The 25,184-nt window shown below is 38.0% G+C and overlaps 1 protein-coding gene across 1 annotated transcript in view; it reads left to right on the top strand.

Annotated features, from left to right (window-relative positions):
- The window catches only part of LOC150081806 (SEC14-like protein 2), a 117,884-nt gene that overhangs the window by 69,439 nt on the left and 23,261 nt on the right, over positions 1–25,184 (top strand). The window contains exons 3-4 of the mRNA XM_090378897.1: positions 9,541–9,610; positions 15,911–15,954. Of these exons, the coding sequence (XP_090235023.1) occupies positions 9,541–9,610; positions 15,911–15,954 (114 nt within the window). The remainder of the gene's footprint in view (positions 1–9,540; positions 9,611–15,910; positions 15,955–25,184) is intronic.

The raw sequence follows: 25,184 nt of genomic DNA, 5'->3' as shown, positions 1-25,184 counted from the left end.
CCGCAACTCAAAGTTTGTCCGTCTGTTTAACACGCACTAACTGATGAACAGTGATGGACAGTGATGGACAGGATTGTATAGTAAACTGCTAGTGGCGGATTAAGGGTTTGTGGGCCCTAGACGGTATTTAAAAAAAAAAATTAAAAATAAATAAGTAGGTACTGTAATTGATTTTTTTAAGACACTTAAATTAATTTTTTTTCCATCCCCGGTTAATTCGCAATCTGGTTAAACCACCCGGAGTCTACTGTAATAAGAATTCTATCTTAAAAACCTTTATTTTAAAATGAATAATCGTCAATTATTTCAAACGTATTTGTCAAATAATCGAAAATTATATCGTCAAACTTAATGTATTACATATGCTGTTTCTTTAGAAATGTTTGTCCCTCAGAGGAGAGTCCTTTATAGGCCATCATTTTGATTTCCCTTTTAAGACACTAGTAATAATCTCCCATCACAGCAGTATCCCAGCGACCTTGGTACCTCTTTTCCATCGTTCGTGTGTCCCCTATTGAGTGCTCCCCCTTGCTTATTTACATCTCCAAAATTTTGAGGAATAAAAACAAATGGGAATAAAGAAAATGAATGTTCAAAGACATTCAGCAAGCCCACGTATTTGTAACACTGTAGTAAAATTGACGCCAGAGATTCATAATTACCATCTTCGAAGAAATTCGTGTTCAACTGCTTTAAAGAATCACCAAGCTGCCTAGTTTAGCATCCTGTATCTTTGTTTCTAATACAGTACATCATCTTTGAGGACTTCGTTTATTTGAGGCCCAGTGAAACTTCCTTCAATTTTTTGAATGAAGGAAGAATTCCCTTTTTGGTTCAACTAACGTATTTCATATTACTTCTCTCTGCTAAAAATTCCTCCCTCTTTTCACACTGCTGCACAACATGATTTCTGTTGCACAAACACAGAAAACAACAATTCTGTGAAACCCCTGTTGATCGTGAGTAATCCAATTACTTTAAGATCATTTTATTGCACTCAGGATCTTACATATACTTTCAAACCAACAGCGTGAAGTAGAGAAACTGTTAGGAATGCTTTTTTACTGCTCAGCAAAACTGCTTTTAAACTTTGAGGCGTGAATAAATATACGTCATTCATTAGGATTTTGTGTGCAATGCCCAGTTTGTTCAGAAGATCACTAATATCTTTAAAGAAACGCGCAGTCTTCCATAACTTAATATTTTGCAAACACTTTATGCGGCACGTTGTAATTTTCTGGTTGGTAGTCCAAATCTGATGACGTGGAGGGTCTAACAAAGCCTGCAACACAAGAATTCTCGCTGTATTCACCACAGCTTTCTTATACCATGATTATGGGGATGTGGTATCGGCAAGTCTTCATTATGTGAAACAGGCTTTATTACAGATAGGTTTGGACATTTGATGCTGTGCTTTCCTTTTCTGGATACACCTGATACGTTTGTCACGCAGAAATGCATGGGTCTCGCCACACCACAGGAACAGCAAAAGGCATACTTTTAATTTTCCCAGTTAGCCACATTCGCAGATTTCTGGTGCAGGTAAAACAGTACATAAGTGGAACCAAAGTTTACTCCTGAGCCTGTCTTGCACCCAAAGTACAAAGAATTTGCACATTTTCTTTCTTCTGTTTTTGTTGTGAACTGTCCATACATACAGCATAAATTGTCATGCTTCTGCTCAAACATTTCAATAAAACAACGCTAAGCAAAACAGAAGAAACAAACAGCATGCGACAAATATGAAAATAAACTATACGCGTACTCACACTGGTTACCCAAAATTTTTGGTTTCGTACTAGTTTTTTTGTTTGTTGAAATGTGTATTTAATTGTAAATAGTGAATAATTTGTGAACGGTAATTACGATTTATAATAGCGAACTCTTGGAAATATGCACGTGCTCCCATGGATGGAGATTAACCGATAAATGTGTGTGTGTGTGTGTGTATATATAGATATATATATATATGTATGTGCATATTAAATAAAAGTAAATCTCCAGTGAAAGGAGAACAGGGAACTACCCTCTCCCCGGCGGGTATAGTTCCCCGCAAATTTCCTTAAATTCATTACAACCTTGAAAATTCAAGGTTGTACTGAATTTATACAACCTTGAATTTTCAAGGTTGTGTATTTGTCTGTCTACTGTATATTCTATGGCCGGCTTTGGGTTCGTGAGTGATATCTGGAGTACTCGGTGAAAAACCTAACGTCCAGAGACCGACTAACTCAGTACGGAGTGGCAACACCTTCAAAAGGTTTTTCGGAAATTCCGAAAAACCTTTTGAAGGCGTTGCCTAGATTCGAACTAGGGTCCTTCCACTTCGTAGGCAACCACGCTACATAACTGCCACCACCGTGGACCGCGTGAAAGCTTGCTCAGAATCGTGTCGTAACGTAACATTATGTAATGAGGAGTGTCCTTAACCTACTTTTTAAACAGCCTGTTAGAAGAAAATTTTGGTTACCTCGTTAAAGGCTAGCAGACACTTTCCCCCCCTTTTCTTTCTTGTTTTCTTTGCTTCCATAATGCAATTAAAATAATTCCTAATTGTAATATACAGTGGCTGTTTATAAATGTCAACGAAAGAATTTTTGGTTACCCAGCCGAGGCGGTGGGGAACTTAAGTGACCACTTTGGATTTGTGGAGTCACTCGCAAAAGCAATACGCTTGCATGGCTCTATTAATATAAAGTATTAATAGTGCTGCTACTAAGGCGATTATTTTGCATGATACCAGGATATTTTCCCACCCACCGATGAGACGCCAATAAGCTCCGAAGGTCTTCTGCATAACTTCACATCATCCGCGTAAGTGACTATATCACTTTTATTGATGACAAATGGAACTGGCAGCGTCACGAAGAAAATGCAGATAGAGAACGCCACCCCTGCGGTACGCCTGAGTTAGTCTGTCTCAGGCGAGGATACCATGGTTTTTCTTTCGGAAACTCGGTGGGAAACTTTCTACCACAAAACACACGCAAGTTACAGAAGGTATAGCGGGGCAATTTGGCCTTAGTTGCTGATATTTGTAAACCCTGTTACAAGAAAAACAACAATGAAGATACTTCTATCATCAGCAAAACTAAGGATAGGATTTACAGTCAGTGCAAGAAGGTCATTAATATTTAAGAAGAAAAGATTGGGAGAATATAATGATCCTTGAGGAACACCATTAGTGGAGAAGTTAGAATACAATCATCTACCATCGTTGCAGTGAGCAGTCAGAGAGAAAACTGTCTATCCATTTGCGAAAAAAAAAGAGATGTAGCTCATAAGATGGCAGCTTGTTTAGGAGATCTTTATACCAAACAGGTTCAAAAGCCTTAGAAATATCGAGAGCAACTGCTTTAGTTTAATCGAACTTTTCTATCAAATTTATCTAGAGATGAATAACGTAATCCACCAGTGGATTAATACTGTCAATCACTACAGTATCAACAGTGGATTGACACTGGCGGGATTCATATTGGTAATTTTGATCATAAGGAAGTTTTGAATATTTCTGGAGTAAAAGACTTGAAATCATAAAATACGGCTTGTTTCATTATGGTCCCACACTACTTTGCTTTTTGTGTTTTCTTCGACTGAAACTTAATCGTTAATTTATTTATTTTTAGAGAAAAGAGCAGTAGGAACGTTGCCACGAAGATGGTGTGATACTGTAAATCAATCACTTGGACCACACACTTTTTTAAAAAAATATTAAAACCTTCACATTATCGGAGAGTACTAAGATGTTTTGAAATAAATCATTTACTTCAGGGTTTGGACTGTTTTTGGACTTGCTCAAAGACAATGTAGATTCATCGATGCCATTCACGCATGAAGTCTATTGCGTGTGTACATATGAATTCTGTTTTGCTTGGAAAAACCAGAGTTCCTTTTGCAAAAACCTTCAGGGGAAAAAACCCACATTTGTGTAGCATTTATTGGCGCACGTGTTTTCAATGATATCACAATGAACGAGGTAACACAGCAAACTGATTTCCATCTAGAATAAACTAGCTTAATGAGGTCGTGAGCAATTTTAAGGTTCATTCCATTATACGAATATTTTCTATTAAAAATGCAAAAACGTTAGGTGTGTTTCATTTTTTTAAGACACTCTCGGAAAAATCCGATATTTGATAGAAAGATAAGTCTTTCGATGTCCACGTAAGAGATGTCTTATTTAACCTTCAGGAGAGAGGAACTTAGGAAAATTGTCTGCATGATTGAGGAAAATAACAGTAATAAAACTGGTTAACCTTGTTTACTATATCATTAAAGAGACAGCGTTATTGAAGCGTTAATTTGCATAGCCATCTCTTAATTTCCTCTTTAGATATTACTGCAGTTATTTCAAAAATAACACATTTCATCGAAAATAAGGTGTTTTTAACTTTAGATTATAAATAGAAATATATATTGTTCCAAATCACTGTAGTGTCACTTTTTGGAACATGGTTTGCCACCTATCGGCTGCAAAAGTATAACCACCTGTTTGTATTTAAAAAAATAATAAGTTAAATTCGATGCAGCCATTAGTAGTGGCATGTGATGTAAGAAAGCAAGTGTATGAGCTTATGCAGCATCAGCCAAAAAAAAAAAAAAAATCACACCATTGCCTCCAAATGCCTGTCCAGTTCCTCCTTAAATTTATTTAACCTATCAACTTCCACAACGACAGATGGAAGTTTGTTCCAACAATTAACCACCCGCTGGCTAAAGGCAAATTTCCGCACATCTAATCTACATCTGTCTTTTCTTAATTTGAATTTATGCCCCCCCCTAGGTTCGTAATCTGAACAAGTGGAAGGATCCCATCAGAATTCAGTGTGCTCAACCCTTCAAGGCCTTATACACTTCAATCAGATCACCGCGCAAGTGCCAAGTCTCCAGCCACTGCAATTTGCAGAACTTAAGCCTCTCTTGGTAAGAGGATCCCTTCATTCCCCTCACCAATCTTGTTGCCCTTCTCTGTACACGCTCAAGCAAATCTACACCCTTACTAAAATGAGGCCTCCAGACCTGTACGCAGTACTCAAGGCGTGGCCTGACCATTGCCTTATACAGAGAGACAATCACCTCCTTTTTCCTGCTAGAAAAATTCCTATATATCATTGACAAAACCCCATGACCTGCCCTGGCAGCCTGTCTGCATTGCTCAGAAAACTTCATATCTGACTGCACAATTACTCCCAGGTCTTTTTCATTTTCTACCACCTTAAGTGTAGTACCACACAGTTGGTACATTTCTCAGGGGTTACTTCTACCCATATGCAGTACTTTGCATTTGTCAAGGTTAAACTTGAGTTGCCACTTCTTAGCCCATCTGCCCAAATTATCTAGATCCTGTTTCAGTAGCACACTGTCATTAACAACCCTACCAACCTTTGTATCATCTGCAAACTTCGACACTAAGCCTGATATACCTTCATCAATATCATTGATAAATATACAAAACAACAGAGGACCGAACCCTGTGGGACTCCACTAATAACATTAGTCCACGAAGAGCAGCACCCATTAATTACCACCCTCTGTCTTCTCCCACTCAACCATCCTTTTATCCACTGTAGCAACTTACCCTTAAATCCATTCTGCTCCAATTTGTACAATACTTCTCCCACTCAACCATCCTTTTATCCACTGTAGCAACTTACCCTTAAATCCATTCTGCTCCAATTTGTACAATAGTCTTCCATGCGCAACAGTGTCAAAAGCTTTCCTAAAATCCAAATATATGATATCAAAATTATTTTTTGCATCCAGTTCCTTTGTAACCACATCATAATATCCAATCGAATTTGTCAGACAAGACTTTCCCTTAACAAAGCCATGCTGTGTCTGAATTATTACTGCAGGCTTGTCTAGATGATCCTGCAGTGCATCTTTAACCTGTGATTCCATTATTTTATCCGGAACAGAAGTTAAACTAACTGGTCTGTAATTACTGGTGTCACCCTTCGATCCCCCTTTGTGAATTGTGGATACAGTTGCACATCTCCAGTCAGTGGGAACCTCCCCTGAGTCCAAGGATGCTCTCATAATTATGGCTAAGGGTTTGCTTAGTTACTTTGCCACCTCCTTTAATATAACTGGATAGATCCCATCCACCCGAGGTGCCTTTGTTATGTTTAACTTCAACAATTTCTCCTCCACTTTGCTCTCAGTTATTACAAAATCATTAAACACCCTGTTACAATTTAATAACCTTCTAGCATTTTCAATCTTTAATAACTCCTCATGTGTGACTGTAGATGCAAAATTCTCATTCAGTTTGTTTGCTATCTGAGCAGGATCATCAACAGTCGAACCATCGATATCAAGTGGACCAATCAGATTCATCCCCTTCCCTTTAGAGTTTATATAAGTAAAGAAATCCTTGCTGTTTTTCTTAGCATCTTTTGCCAAAGATTTCTCGTAATCAGCCTCCTTTGTGACCTGATTTCAGACTAGCTTATGTCTCTGCATATAAGGCTAATATGTAGAGGACAGAAATACAAGGAGTAGAGGGCATCACTGTCACTAGCATGTTCTTCAGCAGTATGTTAAAAATATTCCGTCCGAGAAGAGGAATTACCAAATGACTTAGATTTTTCTATTATCCCACTATTCTTAATTAAATGAATCTGAAACAATGATACCCGTTGTGGACAAGTCGGGACTTGTCCATTCATTATGCAACAGTATATTTATACATATAATAACCAGATATAATCATCTTTATATACATTAAAAAAGTTTTCCACCTGGATATTTATTCGAGCCTATGGGAGAAGAGGGATGTGAGTGACGTGGTACAAGTGGGCAGGGCCGGCTCGAGATATATTTTCGTCTCGGGCAAGGAGGAATTCTTGTGCCCCCTTTCAGCTAGAAAAAATTTAAGTGTTTTTATTGAGTTAATATTTTTATTTTTGCTGGAGAAAAGTTAAAAAGACAAATGTAAACACAAAAAAGATAACCAGAATATTTGTTTTAATTGTCAGATTAACAAAAATTTTACCAACGAGTCGTTTTTTATAAGGATGTTTATCAAAATACTAGCAGCGGGTTGCAGTTACGCTTGCCTTTAATTTATATATTAATAATAGTTTCTATAATTTAATTTCAGCCGCTCGTGTGAAAGAAATGGGATGCACATACGATTGTAGCCAATCACCTAATTTATACCAAATTTCAAATCGGTATCCCATCTGAAAGTGGAAGGATTTGGAGACAGACTGACACTTGACTATTCTTATAGAATAAATATAGATTTCACAATACATTACAATAATTTACATTAAAGCTATTTAAAAATACAAAACAAAAATTTAAGAAGATCCTTAAAAGGCTCTCCGCCTTTCAAATAAATTTGAAAAGTGGAGGGCCGTTGCGTCGGACGCATGCCACGTGGCTGATGCATTTTCGACTGATTACTGCACTATAGAGAAAATGCCTCCACAACTTTCCCCAAATGTTTCGTTTTCCTTCTTCCACGAAGTATATGCGCCGTCTCAAATCTTAGACATCCCCAATGTCATACGCCTCGGGCAACCTACCGGTCTACCCGTAGCTCGGGTCGGCCCTGAAGTGGGCGGGAAAATCACGTCACTACAAATGAGCAGGTAAATAATTATAGGCGATTTCCTGATTAAATTTCGATCAGTGCATTATAATGTTAGTATATTAGCATAATTACGAGAGGGGTGTAGAAGATTTGGCTTACCCCGTCATACCTCTACATTTTACTTGGGACAAAATGGGAAATGGCGTCGATGTAAAAATATGTGTAAAGGTCGCTCGGTTGAATAGCGTCTCACCGCAAGACGTCGAGAGGTTTCATTTGAAATTGTTACGCGAAGCGAAATGTCTGAGGTGTTTCGAAGACGTGAGAACTGTGAACGGAGTAGCGTACGAGACTTTTCAAGAAGCCACTCGAGCGGCAGGTCTAAGCAAATTGGTCGATCATGTGAAGGAAACTCTTTCGGAAGCGGTTTCAGTAATGATGCCGAGCAGGTTAAGATGGTTGGTTGATCGCTTATGAATCAACCAGATAACCGGTTCCTGATAAGCTCTGTGAAACACCAGAGCAAGGTCCAAGTCACGTTTGTTTACTAGCAGTTGTAGGAAGTTATGTTACAGGAATTTAAGCTGTTTATGCTTTAAACACTACTGTAATGAAAAACTAATGCCAAAATTGATGTAAGGAAACCAAGTTATTCTGCATCTGTCTGCTTAACAAAAAAACTCATGTTATTCTCATCATCAAAAAAAGTGCCTATCCAATTCTTCGCTGAATTTTGCCAAACTCTCCTCGGTTACCCTGCAGGCAACTTATTCCAAATTTCCACAATACGCTACGTGAGCTTCATAAGATCAAGTCTACTGTTACTCCCTAAGATTTTATATCCGTGTGCTCTGGTTCTTAGCTCACTAACCAGGAGGTTATTCCTCCCTCAATCAGTTTACTAATCCCTCCCCCCCACAGAGCCTTATACACGTCTGTTAAATCCCATCCCACAGGTGCCAAGTTGCTAAGCTTTGCAAACCGTATCGTATATTCCGACAAATGTTAGATTGCATACCCTTATTTCTGCCTGCTTACACCATACGGGCATCTTACTTCTGCGCTTTCTTATCGTAGACATCATTTAATTCCCAACCCTGTAATAAATTAAATAAATAAATTTTCTGTTTACACTCCAGGACGACCACACGGGTCAAACTAGTTCACGGGCCAGAATAGAAGAAAGAAGCAGTACTGTATTTAGTAGTCACGAGAGCTTGAACCACAGTCACGCTTACTTATGCACCCTCGTGCATGATCACTCGGCTACGGCGACCTCTATAAACTCCTCCTGGGTGCCGTTTTTCTCAAGAGCTGTATTCTGCATTAGAGTAGCATTAAACTTTAGTTGACGTTTTTCAGACTATACTTGCAGTTCGTCTTCCTCAACTTGATTTAAATTAATAAATATATAACCTTTTGAAGCAGCATAGCCTGGTTCTGATCGTTAATTGTCCTCCCAAACTGACATCTTCGTCTGTATTTCGACATATCACGAGATATGTATTACAAAAAATGCAGTAATCAATTGAACTCACTGTCTCAGAAAATCAGTTTTATTTAGGAATATAAGAACTAAGAGGTCCGAACAGTGATTCCTGGAAGGCCTCACTTGCTACTCCAATGCTCTGAAGAATAACCATTTATGACCGTCTTCTGTCCTTCAACTTACCCAGAATCCACCAATGACTCTTCCCTATTATCTCGACGTAGTGATTTTAATTTACATTTCTCTCTTCTTATCCATTTCACCGTTAGGGACAAGTTATGTACAATTAAACAAAGCTTTCGCTAAAATTTTTAATATACTGGACAGAGCATCGAAGAAATCGATATCAATTCAAGAGAGTACTAGACTGAACTCAAATATAACTCTTATACTATGACCTTCCATTAATGATGAGTAAATCTCGCTAATGTGCTCATGATGTTGGTTAATTTCATTGCTACATATTGAATTGATGCGACCACTGATTCGGATTCTTTTTATCCTACAGTTCCGTGAGGTGATGAAAGATGCACTTCAGCCTGACCACGACGATCTTTTTTTGTTGCGCTGGCTACGAGGTGAGTTATTTGCTTTTATTTTTAACGAAGTACTTCTTTTTAGTTGGGAAATTCCATTTATTCTTGTGTTGTTACTGTTTTAAGAAGAGGAGGAAAGCAGTTGTAGTAAAAAATGGCTTTTCTTAATGGCAGTAAACGTCCATGGGCGTTTGTAGTCCTCCACGGATGGCTTCTCAAAAATTTCCACTTCGCTGCCCTGAAAAGTAATCATTTTGTCAAATTATTCTTGCTACAACTACAACATTATCTTTAATAACTAAAACTGCCGTTACGTTCAGTAACAAGATTTTGATTAATTTTGATTTTGGTTAAAGTAAAAGATTTCTCACTAGAATTACGCCGAAAAACTCATGATTTTTAAAAAAAAAGCGAACGAAGCAAACTTATAGAGCATCAGCCGAAAAAAATTCATTTTTCCATTGAAATTCGTTCAAACTACTCACTTCCATAGCACCACATTATATTTGTTTGTGGATAATTGAGAAATACGTTAATGGAAGGAAACCCTTACTTAATCAAAAGAAGATCTAGGAGTGACTTTCTGGTCTCATTTATTTAAATTGTGATTACTGAAGATCAACAATAATCTCGGAAAATAAAATACACAACTGATTAAGTTTTATGAGCATTCCAAACCGCCGTTCTTGATAAAGCGTTCAAAAAAAAAAAAAAAAACTAATTTATATTCATATATTAGTAAAAAAAGTGAGATCTGTAAACAAATGATTGTAACGAGAAGTTTTCTTTCGCAATGGGTTATGGTGTCCTGTGGAGAGGCCAGGTTTTTCAAATCGGGGTCATTTGTAAAACTTATCTATTTAAGCCCTTATCTATTTCTCAGTTTTCCTGATTTTCTTTTAACTCATCGAGGTGTCATTTTATTTAAAAAAAAAATAGTCTATGTATTCTGTTACAGAAATTCCATGGTTGTATTAAAACATTTTCCTTCTCGCAGTTTCATTTCATTTTACTAGAAACACATTACAATGAGCTCCACAAATTTTCACGTTTTCGCAATGTATTTCTAAATTCTTCGAACCGGCCTATGGATTAGGTATGGACATGGTACAGCTGATATGGATTGAAAAAAAAAAAAAAAAAAAAAAACGAGTTTTGCGACACGACAATCAGTAGAAAAAAAAGAAAAAAAAATTAAAGCTTGTATACCCTGTATGCACGAAAGATGTTTTATGTGAAAATATCCTTGGCTTGGAAGAGGTCAGCGAAATCCATTTGTACAATAGTATGATTGTGATATCACAGTGATACTTCCTGCAGTAGTAACTGCTGGAAGTATCATTGCAACAATACAAATATCTACCCACCAAATTTGCATTTCCGTTACAGTCCATCAAAAATAAATAAGCATACTTACCTTAACAATGCAATTAACTGCCCAATTTGTAAAATATGATCAGTTTTTAAGATCAGTTTTACCACGCCTGCCGCCCGCTAGCATGTAACGACTGAACTCTCGGGTTTGATTTTCACAAAATTTATATTTGGACCAATTAGAAATATTTGTTGAGCATTCCAAATATCATTAAAATCGGACTAATGAAATGCTACAATTATTTTTTTCTTTGTCCGTCCGTCTGCGTGTAATAACTCTTCCCCGTGTATGGATTTTAAGGAAATTTTATATTTCACCCTATAAGAAAGGTTTGTCGAGCCTTCCTGCGTTTCAATAAAATCACAGCAATAGAATTCCAGGAATTATTATTAGTTTATCTTTTTATATATCGCATGAACTATCCATATACTGTAGCTGAAGCACTGGATATTTTGCTTGGTGACATGCGCAGAAACGAAATTCTCTGTTCGCGCATAACTACTGCAGCCGAAACCCCCCTGCCTTAGTGCATTCTTTTAAGGAACCTAATATGTGTGTTAAATAGACTGTCCGCAACCCACCTTATGATGGTGGCGCGGCTGCCCCACTAACCCCCTCCCTTAAGAGTAAAGTCCGCTGCGGAGTTTAGTCTACTCGCGTCCCTAGTCCTATCAAATTTTCGTGTATCCCTCGTCGCGAAGAGTGGTTTTTCTGTTGTGAGAGGAAAACCGGAGTCAATCCCGGTAAAAAACCTCAGGACCACGGTTTGAGACCGCCAAACTCCATGCTGTTTTGCTTCTGGAATCGAACCTCGATCAGCTATTCAGCAAGCCGGCAACATTGCCACAAGCTACCGTGGCCCCGTATGCTATCGCTTGAATTTCAGTATTTCACATCGCATGGCTAGTGTCACGTGATCGCTAAACTTCCGTTGCATTCCATTGTTAGATGCGGCTATAGATGTTTTAAAATAAATTTTTAACCTACTTCCCAAAAATCACGTCTCCACCCTCCTGAAATTTCAGAGGTGAACATCTGCTTAAAGGTGCAATTCTACAGTCCATCTCAGTTAACTCTCCTTCCGCAGAAAGTTGTGAATTACGAAAGGAATTGTGGACAACTAACACAAAAAAGACAACATTAAACTCTGAATATGGAATATATGAAATGCAGGAAATTGTTTCGAAGAAACTTGGTCGATTAAACCACCTATATTTTATTTTGAAAATGAAATTATTACAAGAAAAGATCCTGATTGGACAATTGAGACAAATCCCTTAAGTCTTTCAAAAACAGTAAAAGTTTCATTAAAAATGACATATTAAAATGTAATTTTTAATTAAGCTATTTACATTTAAATATAGAAAAATATTTTATGTACGCAGGAAGATGCAGCAAAGCCATGCCGACGCGGTGAGAGGATGTGCCAATAACAACTTGTAGAAAGTCTGAAGTTAGATGAGATGGACTTCATGATTTTCCACTTGAGGTGCGCACTGGGAACTTGTTTCGATGATGAAATGGGCATCTTGTTTTGGAGCTGCGAAAGTCTTCACTATCACCACGAAACGTTTATTTTGGAATAGGTATTCAGATAACAAATAAGTCTTAAAATTTTAATAATAAATAATCTTAAAACGCGTAGTAAAATGGAGAATTTACAGTAGTTTTGATCGCCACATTCACACATTTCAAGAATCCCCCCAATTACTTCTGTCCAAGAGCCAAAATGTTAACTCTGTCTGGGAAGTACTGTAGCACATTCTACATGTTCAACTTTTACCACGAAGTGGTATTTGTAAGGCAAAATGATGCAAGGAAGCGGTCTTTTTTCTGCATCAGCAAAATAAATAAAAATAAAGTAGAATCTGAATATTCTTGCTATTCTCATTCAATTCTACTTTGAATTTCTCCAGCCTCGATGGTTCCGCGACACTGGGAAGCAACTTATGCTGATGTTCAACAACCTACTGCTCATTGATGAATTTCATATATGGGCAGTAGTCTATCCATATTTCATGAGAATTTATATTTGTGTTATTAGCAAAACAGTTTTGTCATTGTTTTGTCCAAAACGAACAGTAGTCCCAGGCCATCTCGCTGCCGCCGCCAAACTTAAATGTAGGGGGATACGCTCCGGCAGGTAGCTTTCTCCTGGCATCCACCACACTCAGATACGACCGTCAGACGTGGCAGACCATGCATCGTGCCTCATCACTCCAAAGCACAGCGTTTCATTGATCTGTGGGACAAGAATGGCGGACCTTACACCAAGATAGATGAAGTCTGCCATTAGTCGTGGTGATTAGATTACACGAGCACGATAACCCACATCATGTAGCGTACTGTACCGGTGTGCAGACATGTGTCCCAATTGTCTCATAACGGCCTGTGTGCGTGTGTGCGCCCGCTGTGACAACGTCGATGTGCTCTCCGAAGGCAGGACGATTCTTTACAGGGCTCTCACGTCACATTCCTTTAGCTTCGGTGGTTTTATGGATCGTTTGGCGACGATTTCAGCGCTAGACCGCTTCCATTTGCGAATCACATCACTAATCGTCGATCGAGGGATCTTTAATGGCGTTAAAATGTTACTACAGACCGATTGCTTCTGGGGCACCCTATTATCATTCCCCGCTGGAAGTCCGTTAACTGCCTTATGAGCAATTCTTTGACGTTGAAACATTCCTCTGAAAATTTAATTTTTTTGAAAAATTTACTAAATATAAATTGCGCATGAAATGTTAATGGTGAAAAATTAGTTATAATATTAAATACAAGTTAAATTACATTGAACTGAGTTAACAGATATTTAATGCACGCTACTCCATCTGAGGTTTAATAGGAAGTGGTGGAGCCTTTCACAAGGTCCTCTGCTAACCAATATTTCCTATTACAGATATGGAGCGAATTGGAGTGGCTTGGATGAAAGGTTGTAACGGCGAACAGAATTTATATTGACTTGAATGCCTTAAACTGATTATTGTGCAGGAGGGGATCTCTGGTGTACTTGAGTGCCTGTTAAATTCAACTGCATATGTGTAACGAAATCAGTGTTAAGTTACGTAGAACCAATTCAAGATTTATATCGTTACAATTTTGTTAACTCCAAATGTTACTTTTTTGAATATATGCACGCACAATGCAAGACCCAACCGGTTAAGCGACCCAGTTGGTGATAAGAATACTAATTCATGGTGATTTTTTAAATTTGTTTGTATTATGTTAGAGTAATGTATGCCGTGAGCTTTCTTTCAAACTTAATGAAGTATGTTTTGTCGTTATTGAGAACAGTGATTTTCGTTAAGCCTATTTTTTCCCTTAACATGTAGTAGTAGGGACTTAGGAGCGTCAGCGACTAAGGCCATATTGCTTTGTGTATATTGTTTGTAAATCGCGTGTGTTCTGAGGTCGATTTTCTGTTTGCTGGACGAAAATTCAGTTTCCTGGAGGAAAAACCGCGCTATCCTCCCGTGAGACCGACTAATTCAGCCACGTTGGAAAAAAAGACCCATAAAAATTTCTCACGTTATCTACGGGACTCGAACTCTGGTCTTTTTCACCCGGTGTTGGGAGGATGTTGGTTCTACTAACTTTGTTACCTACGAGGGCTTCCCTTAAGATAAGGAAAGACATTTAAGAAAAAGCAGTTAACCCAACTTTAAAGGTTTTCTTTCCCATAACCGAGCGGTTTCCAACTGGAACTGAGTGAGCATGTTGAAGATTTCCAAGAAATTTTAGAAATCAACGTTTCCAATGAAGTTTAAAAGAGTAAAATCATCTTATCATCCTTTTATAGCGTAAAAGGATGATTATAAGATGGAGCTGTTATTTATCTATTTTTTTTAACTTAATCGAAAAGTTCTATACACACTTTATAATCGAGACCATGAATCAGTCTCAAACTCTCAATAAAAATAAATCTTAATTAGGTCTTCCATGATAGTATAGTGGTTTCGCCATTTGTCACTCGTTTGAAGAAATCTGGGTTCGAATCCCATCGGGAACTATGGGGGAATTCTTTAAGGGGGCTGTTACTAGTTAATCTTAACGGAGGGAGTATGGTGCAAATCGACCCTTATGACTGTGCACAGACACACTGCATGCTGATGTTAAGTGAGAATGTTATTAGGTATGGGGGATCGTCGGCTGTTTTTGGGGTGCAAAAAACAGTGTACACTTCCTTGAGACTGAACTTGGCAATTTTTGAAAAAGTTCATTAGAATTCCCCTTCTTCTCTCTTCATCTTGACAGGAATGGGATCTAAGTCTTTCCCATACTGTGGGGGGAAAATAGCGGTCGATCGCAGCCAGTATCTGTTAATAATGTTGAGACCAGCCAATTAAATTCTGAAAAAAAAAAAAAAAAAAAAAAAAGAGTCATTTCACTCGAGACTTAAACAACAACAAAAAGTTTTTTGTTTGTTTATTTTTCTGGAAGTTCCCCTCCCCCACAATGTTCGAGTACACTTTAGCGCCTTCGTGGGTAGTAGAGTTGGTAGAATCGCCGCCCTCCCCATATCAGGTGGAAAAGAGTTTCGAATCCCGTCGATGACTTGAGAAATTTATGCCTTTCTCAGAACGCGGCTGTTAGTCGGTCTCAGGCGAGTCCCAGTCATGGCTTTTTCTCCTGGATACTCGGTTTTTCATCCAGTAAACAGGCATATCGACCAGAGATCACGCAATTTATAGGCATAATATATGCAGCATAGTATGACCTCTCTAATTGTGTGTGTGTGTGTGGTAATTTAGTTTCTTTAAAAGGACAAATAGCATTATTTAGCAGATGAAACAATTTTTTTTGAATTGGCCTATTGGCATTTTACAGGTACCACAGATTGATCCTTAATAAAATCGTCACCGATGAGCGCTTTAGTATAATCTGTGCGCGTATTTATCTATTTATTTAGGTCTTTTATAGATTTTTTTTGTTTATGTAGTTATTTATTTTTTTTTTTTCTTTCGCAGCAAGAGAATTTGACATAAAGAAGGCAGAAGACATGCTGCGAAAGGTAAGCATCACCCAGCGGCAGTCCTCTAAAAAGCCGGGATGCGTGGCTAGAATAGAAATTACATTACTTGACGAATTCGAGATTCAAATCCAGCTAAACTATAATGAAACGACATTCCACGGTGATTTATAAAAGAAGGTAACCAATTGAATTCTAATACACGAGTATGCAGCGTATATTTTAGTACTGCTTTTTTCAGTTTCAAGTTTTATAAAAATAAATGTTCAGCAGCCAAGTTTCGTTTATACTAAAATGTGCTACGGACAAAAAAACAAGGAATTATTATTGTTTATTTTCTGGTGCGACAAAACCAGCCTAGGTGCCATTGGAAGTTCTTTGGGTAAAGCAATTGTTATGCAATTTAAGAAAGAGAAATCAGGGTTTAGCTGCTGAGCTCGATTCATCAGTAATTAATTGACGTATCTGTATTCTGTGAATTTACCATCAGTGAACTGAACTCAAATATCTTATCTTTCGTTAATTTCAACAATTTATCTTATTCAGAGGTCTTCAATTTCTTTTCTTGACAGCAATAAGAGAAACTGCTCTGTAATTAATATTGACTTCAACTAAACAAACACGATGAACGGTGGTCCGCCTGATTTAAAAATCTCTGAAGATTGATTTTCTTTAAGGTAAAGGAAAGAACTAAATTATCGGCGAAAGAAATGTTTCCGGTATGAGTAAAATGTGTAGCAGGTAAAAATAAACCTTAGGGTCATATAGACACCACTTAGAAAATAGCGTTGGGTGCGAATACAGCAACTGAACTGAAAATCTCTAAGCCAGTGTTTCTCAACCTTTTTTAATTATCGCCCCCTAAAGGGCTTTTTTTTGACATATTTTTCATAATCCCCTCCCCATGAAATTTTAAACAAGAAAATACTTTATTCTTAGCTAAAAGGGCAATTTTCGGTACAATGTTAGTAAATTTAATTTTAATGTGTCCTCTTGAACATATATGAATTCTGTTAATTTACTGAACTAAAACCGCGTTCAATCATATAAGACAATGGAAAACAAAGAAGTACTTTGGCGTTTCAGACTAAATTGTTGAATGAAGAAGTATAGTTATTTCTGATCCTGCAACTCAGCCATTCCACCTCTTTCGAATTTATATTTCTATTCTTCCCTACATTTTAATTCAATGAGTTCTTGAATTTCTTCACTAACAGACCCGGTGCGATCATCAAATTGGATCTAACATCCCATCCATGGCTTCACTTCAAAATAAAATATATCTGAAAATTATTTTTCATTTCACCTTTTAAAGAACACAAATGATCTGAATAATTCTTAAGATCATTCTCAGTGAGAAATTTATTGATTTCAGTTTAACTCTTGCATACCATGAAATTGTTTTCTCATTAAATTGCTTTCACCGGACTAATTTTTTGGAACCAGATGATGTCGCTGCACAATGCAGTGTATTGCAATAACTTCGGGACACATTTCCCTTAGGTGGGATATAAAACTTCCAACCATCAGTGGCACAGGATGCCAAAGTTTCCAATGGTACTTGTTTTTTCATCAAACCATGTTTTTACAGCAGCAAAAATGGATGCTCCAGTACATTATTTGATATTTATTAGTTAAAGCGGTCTCAGCCAACCAATGGCAACCCGCTGTCAGTTACACATAATTTAGCAGTACTCGTATATACTCCCTCTCCTGTTTGCCCAAGTACATGGAGGGGAAAAACCTGTCATGACCAAAAACGATTGATATGAACAAACTGAAAATAATCAAATTACATAAAAAAATAAATATACATATAATTAAATTTCAGACACAGTCCAAACTTCATTGGAAAGAGCTACATCTGTTCACAGTCTGTTGGAAAGCCAGGAGCTGCCCAGAAATGCCAGTTCAAGGAGCTGGAGTTGTAGTGGATATAGCAGGCTCAAGTCTCCACGATTTCACAGAACTTTAATTCGTAATTCGGCACTACTTCATACCGCATTACAAATCCAAGGCTTCCAGATGCAGCAGAGTCTTCTGCCCAAGAAATATTGCAGTTGCAAAGGCTTGGAAAGCCAAGCAGTTCTCCTGTTTATCAACTAGAATTGTCTCGCAGCCTTCTGCCATAAGATTGAGATTACAAAACCGAGATACCAATTCAAGTCGTAAATCGCTGTACTCCTCACAGTTGTACATAATATTTTCCCATGATTCTCTTTCGCCACAATGGCAGCTAGATCTTTCAGTAATTCCTAAATCATGCAATTTTGCATTAATTGAACCATGACCAGTCAATAAGAACATAGCTTGTAAGTTTGGGGCAAACCATTTGAATTTCATCGAGGCTGCATTTCTTAAATCTGGGAAAACGTTTTGTGTAATCTGCCCTTTATCATAAATGCTCTTGCCAGACTTTTACCAAAGCATCCCGGATTCTTGCCCTTTCCTTCCTGGGATCTGCCAAAATGTCCACCTGTATATTCAGAAAAGAACAGGGAATGCCACAATGAATGAAGTAAGCCAATGCACAATACACCAAATGCAGATCAATAGGCAATTTTCCAGTCACAACCTGCAAAGCTGGGGTCGACACAGTTCTGCATGCGTTGCACATCCTAAGGAGCATTACTCTTTGAATGGAACTGAGCTTTCTAGTAAATACTTTTCCACTTACATGCTCAAACCAAATTGGTCCACCATACGTTACCATGGGGATAAATACACGTTTATATCAAGTTCAGCGCCTTAACTTTTATTCCGCAGACAACTCTAGTGATTCAAGTAATCATCCCAATAAATTTCCTCATCTTTCCTGATATATAAGTAACATGTGAGTTGAAAGTCAAAAATCCATCAAACATACCTGTAATGCCTAGATATTTCAATTGCCTTGCCGATTTTAGGCTCGACCCATTCATTCTCACAACTGGGGGTCTTCTACTCAAAAAATGACCCTTTAAGACCGTTGTTCTTATTTTGGTTCGTGATACAGTCAATTTATGTAACCTACACCAGTTATTAAGTTCAAACAAAACCTGCTGTGACCTGGTTTCTTGTTTCATCCTTGAATTTCCTTCAATAGGCAGCACAAGATCATCGGCATATGCCACCAGCTCTGTATGCTCGAAGTCCCTACGCAACCAGTTCTCCAAAACTTGGTTTGTCCTAACTGTACTGGATGCTCCAGTACAGTCAGTTTCTATAGATTTTACAAACAACGTCTCTTCTTGCAATTTACAATCATCATCAAATTAGTAAATTAATAAGAGGAGTTTACCTCAATATAGTACGTGGAACACTTCCGTATGATACCCTCCAGAAATTAAAACGGAAAAAACGAAAAAATCGACAACTTACCGGTACATTAAAGTAAAATATAAATAATTAAAGTAAAATATAAATAATTAAATAATCAATTAAATAGTCGAGGCCAACTACATCACCTTTCGAGACAAGGTGTACAAACAAATTTTTGGATTACCAATGGGTTTGAGCCTGAGTGGCTTAATGTCAGAGATCTATCTCTCAACGATTGAGCAGATACATTTGACACCTTTTCGTCCCCGTATCACATACTATGGGAGGTATTTAGACGATGTTCTAGTTATTACCGATAGTAGTACTATCCAAGACATTTTACATTCGTTTAATAATATTCATTCTAGACTCAAATTTACATTGGAAAGGGAAGATACGGATACTAAGTCATTAAACTTTCTAAATTTCACGCTTACCCGGGACTCGAACAAAATACAATTTAGCATCTATCGAAAACCCACAAACACCGGTATGCTTCTACATTATAATAGCTACCACCCGTTCACCTACAAAAGATCGATTATCTTTAATCAATTTCTAAATGCCTATAAATATTCAACGACGGATTCTGCTTTAGACTCAGAAATACAAATATTAACTAGCAGATTCTTGAACAGGGGTTATCCCATTAACACAATAAATCGAATTAGGGTACAAGCTAAGGATAGGATACAAAATACTGGACCAATCAACAATAGTAATATCAAAAAATACTTTATTTCTGTCCCATATGTTGAACAGTGGCACAAACAGCTTAACAGATTCTTTAAAGATACCGAATTTAAAATTATAGCTAGGCCTATACGGAAGTTACACACTATACTGAACAATCGCTCGGTTCTTTCGGCGTTCGCAACACAAATTAATGATCTAGTATACAACATTTCTTGCGGTGATTACGACTCGTCTTATCAGGGTTCGACGCGGTTTTCTCTTAATATCCGTGTAAATCAACACGAAGCCTCAGTTCGTGCTTCTCGTTCAGCAGCGTCAGAATTAGCCTTTCATGCCATTAACGAAAAACATACTTTTTTATTTAACGAGGCCAAAATACTTAACGTTCAACGTAATTATACGCGACTATTAATTGCAGAAACCGTTGAAATTAAATTACACGAGAATTCTGTTAATGTTCGGCGGCCATATTTGATCTCCGATGCGTGGACCTTTACGCGCATGCGCGAAGACACATAATCACTATTTTAGTTGCAGGTTTAGCCTGATTCGGTAATTTTCATTCCTGTGATCACGACAGTCGGTCGAAAAGCATTGTCAGCTTCAGGAAGGAAAATCGTTTTGAATATTTTTGTTAGATTCTTTTAATTGCGTTAATTTGAATTTTAATTGTTTTGAATTGATTTTGAATTGTGTTAAATTGATTATTTAATTATTTATATTTTACTTTAATGTTCCGGTAAGTTGTCGATTTTTTCGTTTTTTCCGTTTTAATTTCTGGAGGGTATCATACGGAAGTGTTCCACGTACTATATATTGAGGTAAACTCCTCTTATTAATTTACTAATATTATCAACGTAGAACATATTGAGTATTACAGCTCTGATTCATACTATCTAATCATCATCAAAATAACGAACGTATGCCATTAGAAGAGCCTTATTGTCAGTAACTGTGGATTCATCAATCTGAATAGAAAATTTTCTCGTTTTTAGTTTGTCAATTAGCTGCCCTTCAATGTTAACTGACATGTCTTCGAATTGAATCGTTGCTCAATGGCAATGCTTTTAAAATGCTGGAAGGATTTTGATGCATCACTCTTGAAATTACAGTCTCTAATGCAGGCCGTATAACAGTCTCAGCAACTGTATGAGCACTACAAGTTTTTGCAATTATTTCTGCAATTTTATAAGATACAATCTTTTCATCATTTGTTTATGTGTTCTTAAATAATGAAGTAACGGTGTTACGTTGCTGAAATTCAGTTTTAAAATATTCGATGTTTCCTTTTTAAGTAATTTAAAAGTCTTGATCATTTCATAGCCTCATTAAAAAAAAAAAAAAAACTATCGCCCATAAGGCACATAAGCTGTTTTGAGTCGAATGGGCTTTCAATAAAATCATAAGCTAGATATTCATCCAGATACTGTTGACACTTTCTTTTCAGCACTTGACATGATTGATGGGTTCAGTAACTACTAAGAATTAAATAATAAAATATAAACAATTTTGATTTAACTCTCATTGCCCATGTCACTCACAAAAGCACTGTGGATCAAAAATAAACAATTTTCGTCATCCCATCCATGCCTCATATATTGACCGATGAAACAAAAGAATAAATAAATAAACCACGCCCACCACATCGCATCTGTTGGAAGGGCCCAAACGCAAAGATTGCAGACATTACCTCTGAAAGCACTTAAGGCATTTAATGCCTATGAAAAATAAAGGTGGTTGAATTAAATCACGCCCACTATCTTCCTTTTATCAAAATTTCTCACTCACTCCTAATATAATATACCTACATGTTAATAATCAGTTGTCTCAGGGGAAAAGAAAACCCCTTGAGAGAAATTAAATGTTAAGGAATAAGATGTCGTCGGGTAGGTTGAACTTTGAAGGGCCACAAACCATTGTAATACCCATGATTTTTTTTCACCCCCAAAATCAGTTTTCGCCCCCGTTGAGAATCCCTGCCCTAAGCAAACGAAACCGATGATCATACAGCGTCATGTGATCCATGGCGCAATCATAAATCAAAAATATGCTTAAATTGTAATTTTTCCAAGTGCCTGTTTTTTTTTTTTTTTTTTTTGTTTAAGGCTGATACTCCACGATTTCTTTCTTACAATACAAAAAGAAATAATAGGCACCTTCAATACCCAAGGAGGATCATATCAACGAGCACAGCATGCTGGGATCTAATGACAATAACAATTGCACAGTCCTGACTCTACAACTATCTTATACTTACAACGAATCCTGCATCGCACTGTGTTTTCTCCCTAATTGAGCCATGTAGTTTTAAGGAAGCTAAAAAAAACAATCGCCTAGTGTCCACACCAGAACCAGCACTTTGACGTTTTGAATCTTTAGTTCGCTCTTAGATGTACACTACTATAAACTACGTAGGAAGTGTGGCTAATAGTAGGGTGTGTGTTTATCTCCTCACATAATTAATCTTGGCAACCAGACACCTCAGAGGAGACCCGTTCGGAGTTATTTAGTGGGTGGGTGTTTGTCTGGTTGCCAAGCTCTGTAGCGTATTGTTATGGACCAGGAACTCTTTGCATTGCGCATGTTTCGTTTGTATGACAAACGGTAATGACACACACTGTGCTGCCACTTTATTAGGTACACCCCTGCTGTGCACACAAATGGTTTGTCCCACAACGTTACAAGTCACATGACCACAGTTGTGGATATAAATGCAGCAGAACAACCTTTCTAGTTAACCTTTTGTTAAGCGTAAAAACCGTAGCAAGAATGGGGAAAAGGAGTGATCTAACGGACTTCGAATGTGTCATGATAGCAGGTGCAAGACGTGCTGGACAAAGCATCTCTGAAACGGAAGTTCTCCTGAACTTTTCACGCACCACAGTTTCACGGGTGTGTATCGAGAATGGTGCAATGAACAGAAAACATCCTCTCAACGACACTCCTGTGGAAGAAAATCACTTGTTGATGAGAGAGAGAGAGAGGGGTCAGAGAAGGATGGCTAGAATTGTGCTAGCAAACAGACGGGCCACAATGTCGCACATCATGTCAGAATACAACCTTTGTGCGCAGAACAAAATATCGCAATGGAATAATATTCGCACTTTGTCACGAATGGGCTACAACAGCCGACGGCCACATCGCGTACCTTTGTTATCAATGAAGAACAAGAGAGCAGGCCTCCTGTGGGCACATCAACACCAGCACTGGACTATCGAGGACTGGAAAGCAGTTGCTAGGTCTGACGAGTCGAAGTTCCTGGTGCATCATGTTGATGGAAGGCTCAGAATTTGGCGAAAACAACATGAATCCATGGACCCATCATGTCTGACGACTACTGTGCAAAGTGGTGTGGGGAATGTTTTCTTGGCACACGTTGGGTCCATTGATACCCATAAATTCACGTCGACGGCGCCTCCGTAGCCAGGTGGGTAGGAGCAGTAGTGCGTAGCACACGCTTCTTGATTAGACCGAGGTTCGAGCCCGTGCCCACCAAATACGGAGGATGCGGAAAGGTCAGGGAATTACCACCGCATATCCCCGGAGCAATATGGCCTTAGTTGCTAATGCTCCAAAAAAACAACAACAACAACAACTAGATTCACGTCTGAATGCCACATCGTTGCTGACCAAGTGCATCCGTTCATGTTGACAGTTTATCCTCGGTCAGATGATTACTTCCAGCAGGATAATGCACCTGTACACAAAGCTCGAATCACTATGGAATGGTTCCAGGAACATGACTTTTCTTTGCTGCAGTGGCCCACTCAGTCCGAGGATCTCAATCCTATTGAACATCTTTGGGATGAGCTGGAAAGGGCTGTTCGCTGCAGGCTACACCTCTATCGAATCTCAAGGAACTGCGTGGCACACTCATGTCTGCATGGTACTCCATTCCTGCACAACATTTTCAGCATCTTGTTCAATCCATGCCTTGACGAATTCAGGCTGTTTTGAAGTCTAAAGGTGGCTCAACACGCTACTAGGTAGGTGTACCTAATAAAGTGGCAGCGCAGTGTATAAATAAATGGTAAAACATACTTATCAAACATCCTCTACGGCTAATAATGTAGGCGTCTAGAGGCGTGTATAGTATCTTATGTAGGGCGGCTCCCAAACGCTAATTTAACTCTGCCGTGGTACACTGTGATGATACAGAAAATCTGCATAAAGGCCAGAAATGTGTGTAATGCTATGATTGTGCTGCACATATAATGTTAAGTTGTTTCTGGCCACTTTGCTACCATGAAGCAACAAGAACCAGGGAAGTGCTATCTGATATCCGTCTAAGCCATGAGGAGGCGAGCCCCAACTGACTGCGGACCGCAGCAAACCTCGAATGTCCAAACTATTCAAAAAGTGAGAAAAAAAATTAAAAGGAATAAAAAAAATGAGGTATTGATAGAATGCTTAGAATGACGTTGCTGGTTTGCTGCCTTACATCAGGATCGACAGATCCGGTTTTGAATGAGCACAGTATTTTCTTTTTTTTTTTTTTTGTTAGGGTAACGTAGAAAGGCCAACTTTCTTCTTTCTCCGGCTTGTACGCACATGAGAGGGATCTCTTTTCATCGATCAATTCATTTATAGCAAGGACAGACATGGGGGGGCCTCTATGGCTGGCACATAGCGAGAGGAGCAACTTTTTATAGTAATACTGTATATCGTGCTGTTGATATTTGGATGACTTCATCCGGGAATGGTGTTCTGTAGTTCTCAGATTTGACGTCCTTGAGGCTAACAGTGTTACAGTAACTGTAATTTCACGCCGTGTACGTGAAGCCTAGGTCGAATTCCCTAGAGATTTTTACGGAGTAACTTTTATGGACTGTTCCACTGCCTGGCCAAGTTCCTATCTCAAGCAGATGTTGCATGGTTTCTTCAACAGAAGGGAATTTGATTTAAAGAAGGTGACCAGGCCATAGAATAAGTAAAATATTGATACAATCCATGATGTCAGCGACCAAGATTTAAATTGAATCATATACTGTTTAAATCGATATGTTTACTCATATACTATTCAAAATCGAATTGAGAGCCCTCCTTTGAGATCTTTTTTGAGAAAAATGCAACAACATATGTATATATGTATATATATGCATAGCAACAACAGCTACCGATTAGCGTGGGATTTTTTAAAATGTGCTTGTTCTACTGTGAATAACGCAAAATTAAAAATATCGTACGATATCGTCTTACTCTTCTGATGGGGTATGTAACGCGATGTTGAACAGCCCTTTAAATGTGTTTAGATGTCTTGCTACTTATATATAAGT

This window comes from Mastigoproctus giganteus, chromosome 8 (assembly GCF_048544385.1).
Source record: "Mastigoproctus giganteus isolate SK-2022 chromosome 8, ASM4854438v1, whole genome shotgun sequence".
Taxonomy (NCBI): Eukaryota; Metazoa; Arthropoda; class Arachnida; order Uropygi; family Thelyphonidae; genus Mastigoproctus; species Mastigoproctus giganteus.
The sequence above is the reverse complement of the archived record's forward strand: the minus strand, read 5'-3'. Positions and strand labels throughout refer to the sequence as shown.